This window comes from Cebus imitator, unplaced genomic scaffold, assembly GCF_001604975.1.
Source record: "Cebus imitator isolate Cc_AM_T3 unplaced genomic scaffold, Cebus_imitator-1.0 Scaffold434, whole genome shotgun sequence".
NCBI lineage: Eukaryota > Metazoa > Chordata > Mammalia > Primates > Cebidae > Cebus > Cebus imitator.
In genome coordinates, this window is record NW_016107749.1 from 1,072,317 (window position 1) to 1,085,164 (window position 12,848).

General features: G+C 45.5%; 1 protein-coding gene and 2 non-coding genes across 4 annotated transcripts in view; 1 reads left to right on the forward strand and 2 right to left on the reverse strand.

Moving 5' to 3' along the window:
* Positions 1-44: 44 nt before the first annotated feature.
* LOC119468455 lies at positions 45-185 on the reverse strand. Its single transcript, XR_005197136.1, has one exon. It is a non-coding gene; the product is annotated as a U4 spliceosomal RNA (small nuclear RNA).
* A 634-nt stretch (positions 186-819) lies between these two features.
* LOC119468457 lies at positions 820-960 on the reverse strand. The gene has a single exon (XR_005197138.1). It is a non-coding gene; the product is annotated as a U4 spliceosomal RNA (small nuclear RNA).
* A 3,798-nt stretch (positions 961-4,758) lies between these two features.
* The window catches only part of SIRT4 (sirtuin 4), a 14,329-nt gene continuing 6,239 nt past the window's right edge, over positions 4,759-12,848 (forward strand). Inside the window, exons 1-2 of one of the 2 annotated variants that reach the window (XM_037731964.1) lie at positions 4,759-4,846; positions 6,704-6,928. In XM_037731964.1, coding sequence (XP_037587892.1) covers positions 6,705-6,928 — 224 coding nt within the window. In that variant the 5' untranslated portion in view covers positions 4,759-4,846; position 6,704. Of the gene's footprint in view, positions 4,847-6,703; positions 7,202-12,848 lie in introns of both variants that reach the window. The other variant, XM_017510232.2, reaches the window with a different exon arrangement.

A 12,848-nucleotide genomic window follows, 5' to 3' on the forward strand; every position in this document is an offset into this window, starting at 1 on the left:
GCTGTAAATTATTCTGAGCTTTTTTTAAACCTGAAATAATTCAGTCTCCGTAGAGACTGTCAAAAATTGCCAATGCCGACTATATTTCAAGTCGTCATGGCGGGGTATTGGGAAAAGTTTTCAATTAGCAATAATCGCGCCTCGGATAAACCTCATTGGCTACGATACTGCCACTGCGCAAAGCTGAACGCTTACGGGCTTCACACGCTCCCCCACGGATGATGACTCTTATTTCATTGAGGGTGAGTGCCTGCCAGCGCGTCAGTGGATACGACGTGTTCCCACTCCACCGGCTGTATTTAATGCCCATCTACGTGGGAGGCTTCTTGTTGTTGGAACATCTCGTGTCGAACATTCAGATTTGGGAAACTGTAAGAACATTCGCTTGGGACGCTGGGGAATCTTATGCAAATCAGCGTGACGTCACAGAGATGACAGGGTTGAGACTCGAATTTTGAGCGATGAGAGTAGGCGGTGAGAAAAGTGAGCCGGAGGGCACAAAGTAACGATTAACTGTGTTCTAGGGTGCAGAAACAGCAGGCAGGGAGAGCTGGGAAAAATTTATAAACGTCTCTGTGACAAAATCAGAATGGAGAACCCAGCGCGAGAGCAAGGAAATAGAACAGCCGGCTGACAAGAAACTTCACAATATCGTCCTATTTACCTTAAGTAGAGATCACGGCAACAGCAACCAGGACCTACTTAAACCACGCTTACTCGGTGAGGAACCACAACTAAGCAAGTTATGAAGTGGTTGCTATGCTTCGTATTTAGGAAAAATTAGTAATAGTCTATTTTTCCGGTACAAGAAGATATCAGTCTCCGTAGAGACTGTCAAAAATTGCCAGTGCCGACTGTATTGCAAGTCGTCACGGCGGGGTATTGGGAAAAGTTTTCAATTAGCAATAATCGCGCCTCGGATAAACCTCATTGGCTACGATACTGCCACTGCGCAAAGCTGAAGAGTTTTGGCCCCTGCCCATCACTCCCAATAAGCCCGCTTCCTATTTCACAAAGCTGAGTTTAGGGCCCATGGAAAAATTTTCATTTATTGTTTGTTTGAAAATTATGCCATCATAGGAATATGTTTTTAAACTACGAAGGTAGTTTCTACATATTTTTGCTGATTTCACTTAACTAGGTTTTGGTGGATATGAAGCAAAGCATTATGGGAGGAACATGCTAATAGACTTAATTCAGAGATTGCACGGGGCTGTTGAGAGAAAAGGGATTTAAGTCAGGGTTCTGTTCATTTGGCTCCAGATTCAGTGTAACTGACTTCTCCAAAGACAATTATTGTTTTGTCTTTTTTTTTACTTGTGGCAAAGTAAACATACAATGTACCATTTTAACCTTTAAGTGTAAATTCACCAGCATAGAATATATATTCTCATTGTGCAACCATCACCACCACTGATCTCCAGAACTTTATCTTCCATGCCCACGGGTGGAAATTGGGACTGTACCCATTAAACGCTTACCCCCTCTTCCCTTCTCCTCCCAGCCCGTGGCAGCCTCTTTTCGACTTTGTATCTCTATGAGTCTGTGGGTACTTTATATATATATATAAATGGAATCATACAAGATTTGACCTTTGGGGTCACTCTTATTTCATTTAGAATAATGTTTTTAAGTTTCATCCATGTTGTAGCATGTCAGGATTTCATTACTTTTATGGCTGAATAATATTTCATTGTATGAGATTTTGTTTATCTTTTTTTTTTTTTTTTGAGATGGAGTTTTTGTTCTTGTTGCCTAGGCTGGAGTGCACTGGAGTGATTTCGGCTCACTGCAGCCTCTGTCTCTCGGATTCAAGCGATTTGCCTGCCTCAGTCTCCCAAGTACCTGGGATTACCTGCCTAATTTCTTTGTATTTTTAGTAGACAGGATTTCATAAGGTTGGCCAGCATGGCCTCAAACTCCTGACCTCAGATGATCTGCCCACGTTGGCCTCCCAAAGTGCTGGGATTACAAGTGTGAGCCACCATAACTGGCCTATTCATTCTTTTTTTTTTTTTTTTTTGAGATGAAGTTTCACTCCTGTTGCCTAGGCAATGTTGCTATTGGTATGCACAGGCGTCAGTTTAAGTTCCTGTTTGCTATTCCTTGGGGCATATACCTAGAAGTAAAATTGCTGGATCATATGTTAATTCAGAAGGTTTTCTTGGCTGGGCGCGGTGGCCCATGCCTGTAATGCCAGCACTTTGGGAGGCTGAGACAGGCAGATCACCCCGTCTCTACTAAAATACAAAAAATTAGCTGGGCGTGGTGGCGTGCGCCTGTAGTCCCAGCTACTGGGAAGGCCGAGGCAGGGGAATCACTTGAACCCACGCGGAGATTGCAGTGAGCTGAGGCGAGATTGCACCACTGCACTGTAGCCTGGCGACAGAGTGACACTCCATTTCTACAAAAAAAAAAAAAAAAAAAAGGAAATAAAGTGGCTGGGCACAGTGGACCACGCCTGTAATCCCAGCACTTTGGGAGGCTGAGGCAGGTGTATCACCTGAGATCAGGAGTTCAAAACCGGCCTGGCTAATATGATGAAAGCCTATCTCTACTAAAAGTATAAAAATTAGCTGGGTGTGGTGGCAGGTGCCTATAATCCCAGCTACTCCAGAGGCTGAGCCAGGAGAATAGCTTCATTCAAGGAGGGGGAGGCTTCAGTGAGCCAAGATGGAGCCACTGCACTCCAGCCTGGCAACAGAGTGAGACTGTCTCAAATTTAAAAAGAAAAAAAGAATTAAAGTTAGTTTTACTTATAAGTCTTACTGAGGATTATAGACCAAGGACTATTGAATGGGAGCAGTTCCATCAGACTGGTCCAACACAGAATTTCAGCCTACTTACATACAAGTGGTGAGTGTTCAGTACCTGCGAAATCACATTAAACTTGCTTGAAAGTTACATTAAAGCACAATCACATCAAGGTTTGGGTGCAAGAGTATATCTGGTTATAGATTATAGAGATATCATTGCTAACCCCATCAGACATTATCTTGTGCAGGAAAAGGAAAGGAAAGGACTGGGGTCATTTATCTTTCAATGAATATAGCAACTTAGGGAAGAGACATGGAGGACTGTGTGCTCTATCTTGTCTTGTCTTCAAAGCACCTTTCTGGAGAGCTGCATGTTGTCACAGAGTCAGGGGATTTGTGAAAGGATGCTGGCAAGTCGATAAGGAGGCCAGGCGTGGTGGCACACACCTCCCAGAACTTTGGGAGGCCAAGGCGACAGCTTTCCTTGAGTTCAGGAGTTTGAGGGCTACCTCGACCTCCTGAGCAAAAAGTGCCTCCCACCTGAACTTCCTGAATAGCTGGGACTAGAGGCACACACCACCACACCCAGCTAATTTTATTTTTTTTGTAGTGATCAGGTCTCACTATTTTGCCCAGGCTGCTCTTGAACATTTTGGGCTCAAGTGATCCTCCTGTCTTGGCCTCCCAAAGTGTTGGGATTACAGGTGGGAGCCACTCCTCTTAAAATGGGGGAAGGGAATCCTTAGGTGGTCTTCAAGGCCCCTGCTAGCTGCCATCTTTATGTCCAAAAACACTCACAAATTTACTGACATCTTATTTAGGTTATGCTGTAGAGCAGTGGTTCTGTTGTCTACACATTAGGGACAATTAGGAAATTTGTAGATCAGAATCACTGGGAGTGAGATGCAGGCATTGTGCTGATTAACTTAATAAAAAACCAAGATGATAAATAAAATTGGAGAATCCGCGGGGCGCGGTGGCTTACGCCTGTAATCTCAGCACTTTGGGAGGCCAAAGCGGGTGGATCACCTGAGGTTAGGAGTTCAAGACCAGCCTGGCCAAGATGGTGAAACCCCGTTTTAAAAAAAAAAAAAAAATTGGAGAATCCAAGCAAGTTAAGTACATTAGTCCGTGTATAATATATTTGGCTACATATTAACTACAAAAACATTACTTTTTCAGATATTTATGAACGTATTTCTTTACAAGTTTAAGGTATTCTGCCAAAAGCAGAGAACCTGATTCTGTCGTTGTGAATGAAAAGGATCATGAACACTGACATTTAGAATGAGTCAAATCTAGGCCGGGCACGGTGGCTCAGGCTTGTTATCCCAGCTGTTTGGGAGGCGGAGGCCAGCGGATCACTTGAGTGATCAGGACTTTGAGACCAGCATGGCTAACATGGTGAAACTCTGTCTACTAAAAACACAAAAATTGACCGGGTGTGGTGGCGGGCACCTGTAATCCCAGCTACTCGGGAGGCTGAAGCAGGAGAATCGCTTGAACCCGGGAGGTGCAGGGTGCAGTGAGCCGAGATCGCGCCACTGCACTCCAGTCTGGGCGACAAGAGCAAAACTACGTCTCAAAAAAAACAAACAAACAAACAAAACAAAACAAAACAAAAAAATTGACCGGGTGTGGTGGCGGGCGCCTGTAATCCCAGCTACTCGGGAGGCTGAGGCAGGAGAATCGCTTGAACCCGGGAGGTGCAGGGTGCAGTGAGCCGAGATCGCGCCACTGCACTCCAGTCTGGGCGACAAGAGCAAAACTACGTCTCAAAAAAAAAAAGAGAGAGAAAAGAAAAAAAATCATATGTACATCATAAATATATACATCTACCATGTGCCTACAAAAATTGAAAACAAAACAAAACAAAAGAATCCACGATATAAAGGGAGAACCTCTGACCAGAAAGAGCCGACAGGAGGCGATCCTGGACGATCTGGGGCCGTCAATTGCGAGACGCGGAGGATTGTGGGACTTGTAGTTTTTCTCGCATCACTTAAGCTTTCTGGACTACATGTCCCAAAATGCAAGTGCAATCAGGCAATCCCACTGTGGGTTGTGAGGTGGTCCTGGAACTGTGAGAGGTAAGTGTGTTCTGTGAGGGCTGCGGGTTTCTGAAGTTGTGGATTTCTTGTGAGGGATTCTGTTTCTCCTCTTTGCCCTTGGGGGGACCTGGAAGAGAGCAGCTGTTCCACTGAAGGGCGTTTTCAGCGGGGTTTCCCTGGCCCTTTGGTCTCAGGAAACCCGACTGTGCGTTTGTTTAGCTGTTCACGTGTTGCTGTGGAATGTCAAGAAGGAAGCGGGGTCCTGCTCTCAAATCTGGAAAGCTAAGCATAAAATAATGTTTACATACGGGGTGCATGTCACTAGAGGATTTGTGCATTTTATCAAAAAATATGTCAAAGTCTTTTTTTTTAGACGGAGTCTCGCTTCTTTTCCCAGGCTGTAGTGCAAAGGCGCGATCTCGGCTCATTGCAACCTCCGCCTCCCGGGTTCAAGCAATTATCTTCCCTCAGCCTCCCCAGTAGCTGGGATTACAGGCACATGCCACCACGTCTGGCTAATTTTTTTTTTATTTTTTGTATTTTTAGTAGAGATGGGGTTTCACCATGTTGGCCAGGGTGGTCTCGAACCCCTGACTTCAAATGATCCACTTGCCTTGGCCTCCCAAAGTGCTAGGATTACATGCGTGAGCCACCGTGCCCAGCCCTCTATTTTTACAGCTAGAAAAGCTGACTGGCAAGGGATCTTGTCTCTCTGCTGTGTCCAAGTAGCAGAGTTTGCAGGGAAGGGTAAACTAAAATGATAAGGGGGAAATGAAAAAATAAAAGGAAGCCAGGCACGGTGGCCCACGTCTATAATCCCAGCACTTTGGGAGGCTGGGGCGGGCAGATCACCTGAGTTTGGGAGTTCCGGACCAGCCTGACCAACATGGAGAAGCCCTGTCTCTACTAAAAATACAAAATCAGCGGGGTGTGGTGGCACATTCCTGTAATCCCAGCTACTTGGGAGGCTGAGGCAGGAGAATTGCTTGAACCCGGGAGACAGAGGTTGAGGTGAGCCGAGATCAAGCCATTGCATTCCAGCCTGGGTAACAAGAGCAAAACATCATCTCAAAAAAATAAAAATAAAAGAAAAAAGAAAAAAATAAAAGGAGTGTGCGTGTGCTTAATTACATGAACAAAATCAAAACCCTGAAAGGTAGAAAAGGCCGTTGAAGTGTAAACCCCAGCCGGCAGTGCTTGAAAGGCTCCACTGGGTTATTTGTGCCAGCAAGTCCTCCTTTGGACACTGAAAAGGACTTCATCAAAACCTGACCTACTAGGGTCAGGCTCCGAGACTTACGCCTGTAATCCCAGCCCTTTGGGATGCTGAGGTAGATGGATCACTAGAGCTCAGAAGTTCGAGACCAGCCTGGCCAACATGGTGAAACCCTGTCTCTACTAAAAATACAAAAATTAGCCAGGCATGATGGGGCTTGCCTATAGTCCCAGCTGCTCGGGAGGCTGAGGCAGGAGAATCACTTGAACCCGGGAGGTGGAGGGTACAGACTCTGTCTCAAAAAAAAAAAAACAAAAACAAAAAACCATGGCCTGGTGCAGTGGCTTATGCCTATAATCCTAGCACTTTGGGAGCCCAAGTCAGGCAGATCACCTGAGGTCAGGTGATCAAGACCAGCCTGGCCAACATGGTGAAAGTCCGTCTCTACCAAAATACAGAAAAATTAGCTAGGTGTGGTGGTGCACGCGTGAAATCCCACTATTTGGGAGGCTGATGCAAGAGAATTGCTTGAACCCAGGAGGTGGAGGTTGCAGTGAGCTGTGATTGCACCACTGCACTCCAGCCTGGGCGACAGAGGGAGATGCTGTCTAAAAAAAAAAAGAGAGAGAGAGAGGGAAAAAAACACCCCAGTTTCTCACATGAGGTTTCTTTTTCTCTAGAATGAAGATGAGCTTTGGGTTGACTTTCAGGTCAGCAAAAGGCCGTGGAATTGCAAACCCCAGCCGGCAGTGCTCAAAAGGCTCCACTGGGTTATTTGTGCCAGCAAGTCCTCCTTTGGACCCTGAGAAGGTCAAAGAGTTACAGCGTTTCATCACCCTTTCCAAGAGACTTCTCGTGATGACTGGGGCAGGAATCTCCACCGAGTCGGGAATACCAGACTACAGGTCAGAAAACGTGGGGCTTTATGCCCGCACTGACCGCAGGCCCATCCAACATAGCGATTTTGTCCGGAGTGCCCCAATCCGCCAGCGGTACTGGGCAAGAAGCTTCGTGGGCTGGCCTCAATTCTCCTCCCACCAGCCTAACCCTGCACACTGGGCTTTGAGCACCTGGGAGAAACTTGGAAAGCTGTACTGGTTGGTAACCCAAAATGTGGATGCCCTGCACACAAAGGCGGGGAGTCGGCGTTTGACAGAGCTTCATGGATGCATGCACAGGTGCAGGAGGTGTAGACTGTTTGAACGCAAACACGTGTGCTGTTTTGGGAGAGTAGGGACCTTGGCTGACTTGATCACCACAGTCTTAGACCTTGAGAAGGGATTTCAGAGCAAGTTGTTTATTTTGGAGTTGACTTCTGTCAATTCATTGACGGAATGGGGACATAAAACAGGAAAGAGAGGAAAGCCAAGAAAGGGTGTGTTAATGAGTGGGTTACTGCTTTGGGCACTGGGGTTCAGTCCTGTGAGGACCCTCCAACTGTCTAGGACATGCTGAGGATTGTCTCATTGAAACTTGAGGGCTGGGGCTGGGTGCTGTGGCTCACGCCTCTAATCCCAGCACTTTGGGAGGCTGAGGCGGGCAAATCACTTGAGCTCAGGAGTTTTAGACCAGCTTCAGCCAACATGGTGAAACCCCATCACTACTAAAAATATAAAAATTAGCCGGGTGTGGTGGCACACGCCTGTAATCCCAGCTACTTGGGATGCTGAGGCAGAAAAATCTCTTGAACCTGGGAGGCAGAAGTTGCAGTGAGCCAAGATCACACCACTGCACTCCAGTATGGGCGACAGAGAAGACTCCATGTCAAAAAAAAAAGGAAAGGAAAGGAAAAAAGAAGTTGAGAGCCGTGCACGATGACTCATGCCTATAATCCTAGCCGAGGCAGGAAGATTGCTTGAGGCCAAGAGTTCAGGACCAACCTGGCCAACATAATGAAATCCTGTCTTTTTAATTTTTTTTCTTTTTCTTGGCAGGCTTAAAACAGAGATCTTGTCTCTATAAAAATAAAGTAAATAAAATAATGGGGTTTTTTTTGAGACAGAATCTCCCTCTGTCACTTAAGCTAGAGTGTACTGGTGCGATCTCAGCTCACTGCAACCTCTGCCTCCTGGGTTCAAGCAGTTCTGCCTCAGCCTCCCAATTAGCTGGGACTATAGCCACCACACCCGGCTAACTTTTGTATTTTTAGTAGAGTCAGGGTTTCACCATATGGGCCAGGCTGGTCTCAAACTCCTGACTTTGTGATCCACCTGCCTTGGCTTCCCAAAGGGCTGGGATTACAGCCCTGAGCCACCTCGCCCAGCCTTTTTTAAAAAAGAAAGTTAAGGCCAGATGTGATGGTTTACGGCTGTAATCCCAGCACTTTGGGAGACCAAGGCCGGCAGATTACCTGAAGTCAGGAGTTCAAGACCAGCCTGGTCAACATGGCAAAACCCCGTCTGTACTAAAAATACAAAAATTGGCTGGGTGTGGTGGCACACACCTCTAATCCCAGCTACTCAGGAGGCTGAGGCAGGAGAATTGCTCGAATCTGGGAGGCAGAGGTTGCAGTGAGCTGAGATCATGCCATTGCATTCCAGCCTGGGCGACAGAGAGAGACTCTGTCTCAAAAAAAAAAACAAAGAAAGAAAGTTGAGCAAGCTAGGGTGATTTTTTCTTTTTCCTTTCTCTCTCTCTGTGTGTGTGTGTGTGTGTGTGTGTGTGTGTGTGTGTGAGAGAGAGAGACAGAATCCAGAATCTCACTCTGTCACACAGGCTGGAGTGCAGTGGTGTGATTACAGCTCACTACAGTCTCAATCTCCTGGGCTCAAGTGATCCTTTCACCCCAGCCTCCTAAGTAACTGGGACTACAGGCAAACACCAACACACCCAGCTAATTTTTAATTTTATTTTTATTTTTTGTAGAGACAAAGTCTTACCATGTTGCCCAGGTTGGTTTCGAACTCCTGGGCTCATGTGATCCTCCTGCCTTGGCATCTGCAAGTGCTGGGATTATAGGTGTGAGCCACTGTGCTTGGCCTTGAAGCTGGGGTATTTATTTACCATCTTTCATCCCTCATTGGGCTCTAGGGGAATTAACTCCTTAACATTTTGACTCTGCTCCTCCCAAGGAGGCTTCCATGGTCGGAGAACACCCAAGGCAAGAGAGACACAGGAAACTGCTTGTGCACTAGGTGCTGTGGTTCATACCTGTCATCCCAGCAACTCAGGAGGCTGAGACAGGAGGATTGCTTGAGGCCGGGAGATCAAGACCAGCCTTTGTAACACAGCCAGACTCAGTCTCTACAAAAACTTTTTTTTTTTTTTTTTGAGATGGAGTCTTGCTGTGTCGCCCAGGCTGGAGTGCAGTGGCAGGATCTTGGCTCATTGCAACCTCCACCTCCCGGGTTCAAGCAATTCTTCTGCCTTAGCCACCCAAGTAGCTGAAGAAAAGTTTTTTTTTTTTTTTTTTGGGACAGAGTTTCGCTCTTGTTGCCTAGGCTGGAGTGCAATGGCGCAATCTTGGCTCACCAAAACCACCTCCTGGATTCAAGCGATTCTCCTGCCTCAGCCTTCTGAGTAGCTGGGATTACAGGCATGAGTCACCACATCCAGTGAATTTTGTATTTTTAGTAGAAATGGGATTTCTCCATGTTGGCCAGGCTGGTCTCAAACTCCTGACCTCAGGTTATCTGCAGGCCTCAGCCTCCCAAAGTGCTGGGATTACAGTAGTGAGCCACTGCACCCAGCCAAAAAATTTTTAAGAAAGGAAACTGGGCTGGGCATGGTGGCTCATGCCTATAATCCCAGTACTTTGGGAGGCTGAGGCAGGCAGATCACTTGAGGTCAGGAGTTCAAGACCAGCCTGACCAACACAGTGAAACCCCATCTCTATTAAAAAATACAAAAAATTACCTGAGTGCGGTGGTGCACTCCTGTAGTCCCAGATACTTGGGTGACTGAGGCATGAGAATCGCTTGAACCTGGGATGCAAAGGCTATGGTGAGCTGAGATCACGCCACTGCACTCCAGCCTGGGTGACAGAGTGAGACTCCATCTCAATTAAAAAAAAGAAAAGAAAGGAAACTGTTTGCAAGTGGCCTTTAGCATGTTCTGAGGAAGACATGAGCTCATCACCAATAGCATGTGCTATAAACTGCTGGGTATCCGATGCCTAGGATGCCTAGACACATAGAACACAATGTAGCCAGGCATATAGTCAGAAGTCAATGAATAATGAGGGAACAAATACATGGGAGGGTATCATGCTTGTGGGTCTGGCAATAATTGTAGCTAACTGGAGACTACTTCTTTTTCTTTCTTTTTTGACACGGAGTTTCGCTCTGTAGCCCAGGCTGGAGTGCAGTGGCATGATCTTGGCTCACCACAACCTCTGCCTCCCAGGTTAAAGCAATTCTTGTGCCTCAGTCTCCCAGGGACTACAGGAGTGCACCACCACACTCAGGTAATTTTTTGTATTTTTAGTAGAGACGGAGTATCACTGTGCTGGCCAGTCTGGTCTTGAACTCCTGACCTCGTGATCTGCCTGCCTCAGCCTCCTAAGGTGCTGGGATTACAGGTGTGAGCCACTGTGCCCAGCCTGGAGACTATTTTTTTAAGGCCCGGAGAGGCTTCTCTGAGGACTGAAATCAGTCGGCCAATGGTGAAATATTTACTGGGTGCCTAGAATGTAGGGTGTACATACATTATACTATGAAGTACATTGTAACACTATTGTGCTTCTTAGTGATGTGGAGAGGTCAAAACCAAAGTATAGGCTGAGCACAGAGGCTCACACCTATAATCCCAGCATTTTGGGAGGCTGAGGGGGGCGGACAATTTGAGCTCAGGAGTTTGAGACCAGCCTGGCCAATATGGGGAAACCCAATCTCTACTAAAAGTACAAAGATTGGCTGGGCGTGGTGGTGCATACCTGTATTTTCAGCTACTCGGGAGGCTGAGGTAGGAGAATCATTTGAGCATTGGTGGCAGAGGTTGCAGTGAGCCGAGATCACACCACTGCACTCCAGCCTGGGAGACAAAAAGATATTGTCTCAAAAACAAAACAACAACAACAACAAAGTATAAAACATGGTCCACTTTATAGGCAAGAACTTTGTAATATTTGGGGGTACATGAAAATAACATAATTGGCTGGGCGGGGTGGCTCACACCTGTAATCCCAGCACTTTGGGGAGGCTGAGGTGGGTGGATCACCTGAGGTCAGGGGTTCAAGACCAGCCTGACAAACATGATGAAACCCCGTCTCTACTAAAAATACAAAATTAGCCGGGCATGGTGGCACATGCCTATAATCCCAGCTACTCAGGAGGCTGAGACAGGAGAATCGTTTGAACCTGGGAGGCGGAGGTTGCAGTGAGCCGAAATCGCGCCATTGCACTGCAACCTGGGCAACAAGAGCAAAACTCCTTCTCAAAAACAAAACAAACAAAACCCATAATTAATGATAAGTGACAATGCATGATTGCTAAATAGTGTGGTTCTTGATTTATATGCTGTGCATGTTCAAATACACAAATTTAGTAAAGATTGGATAATCAGTTGAGAAAGCTTTTTTTTTTTTTTTGCTTGTGGACTCAATCCAGGCAGCACCCTCTTCCCAATCCTGGAGACAAGGGCCAGGCCAGGTTTTCCTTTGCTCTTTTTTTTGCGGGGGGGAAAAAAGAAAGAAAGAAAAAGAAAAAAAGAAAGAAAGAGAGAAAGAAAGGAAAAAAAGAATGAAAGAGTAAGAGAAAGAGGGAGGGAGAACAGGAGTCTTGCTTTGTCGCCCAGGCTAGAATGCAGTCTAAAAACTGGTATTAAAAACCTCTTTTATGCCAATAATTGTGCTTAACAATGGAGACAGGAAGGAATAAGGAAGGAAAAAAACAAGCAGCCAACCAGTATTTCATTTAAACCTGTGAAATGCTATGCAATTACTGAGGAGTGATTTACTTCCAATTTTGTAGTCACTTTTGGAGTAGGTGTGATGTGGTACTGAGAAGAATGTATGTTTTGTGGATTTGGGGTGGAGAGTTCTATAAATGTTTATTAAGTTTACTTGTTCCGGGTCTGAGTTCAAGTCCTGAATATCCTTGTTAATTTTCTGTCTCGATCTGTCTAATATTGACAATGTGATGTTAAAGTCTCCCACTATTGTTGTGTGGGAGTCTAAGTCTCTTTATAAGTCATTAAGAACTTGCCTTATGTATCTGGGTGCTCCTGTATTGGGTGCGTATATATTTAGGATCGTTAGCTCTTCTTGTTGCGTTGATCCTTTTACCACTGTGTGATGTCTTTCTTTGCCTCTTTTGCTCTTTGTTGCTTTAAAGTCTATTTTATCAGAGGCGAGAATTGCAACTCCTGCTTTTTATTTATTTATTTATTTATTTCTATTTGGTTGGTAAATCTTCCTCCATACCTTTGTTTTCGGTCTTTGTGTATCCTTGCATGTGAGATGGGTCTGGATGCATCATACTGATGGGTTTTGGCTTTTTATCCAATTTGCCTGTCTGTGTCTTTTGATTAGGGCATTTAGTCGATTTAAATTTAGGATTTATGTTAATATATGTGAGTTTAATACTGCCATTTAATGCTAGCTGGCTGTTTTTCCCATTAGTTGATATAGATTCTTCATTATGTTGATGCTCTTTACCTTTTGGTATATTTTTGGAAAGGTTGTTCCTTTCTATGTGTAGTGCTTCTTTCAGAAGCTCTTGTAAAGCAGGCCTGGTGGTGATGAAATCTCTGAGTACTTGCTTGTTCACAAAAGATTTTATTTTTCCTTCACTTATGAAGCTTAGTTTGGCTGGATATGAAATTCTGGGTTGAAAGTTCTTTTCTTTAAGGATGTTAAATATTGGCCCCCACTCTCTTCTGGCTTGT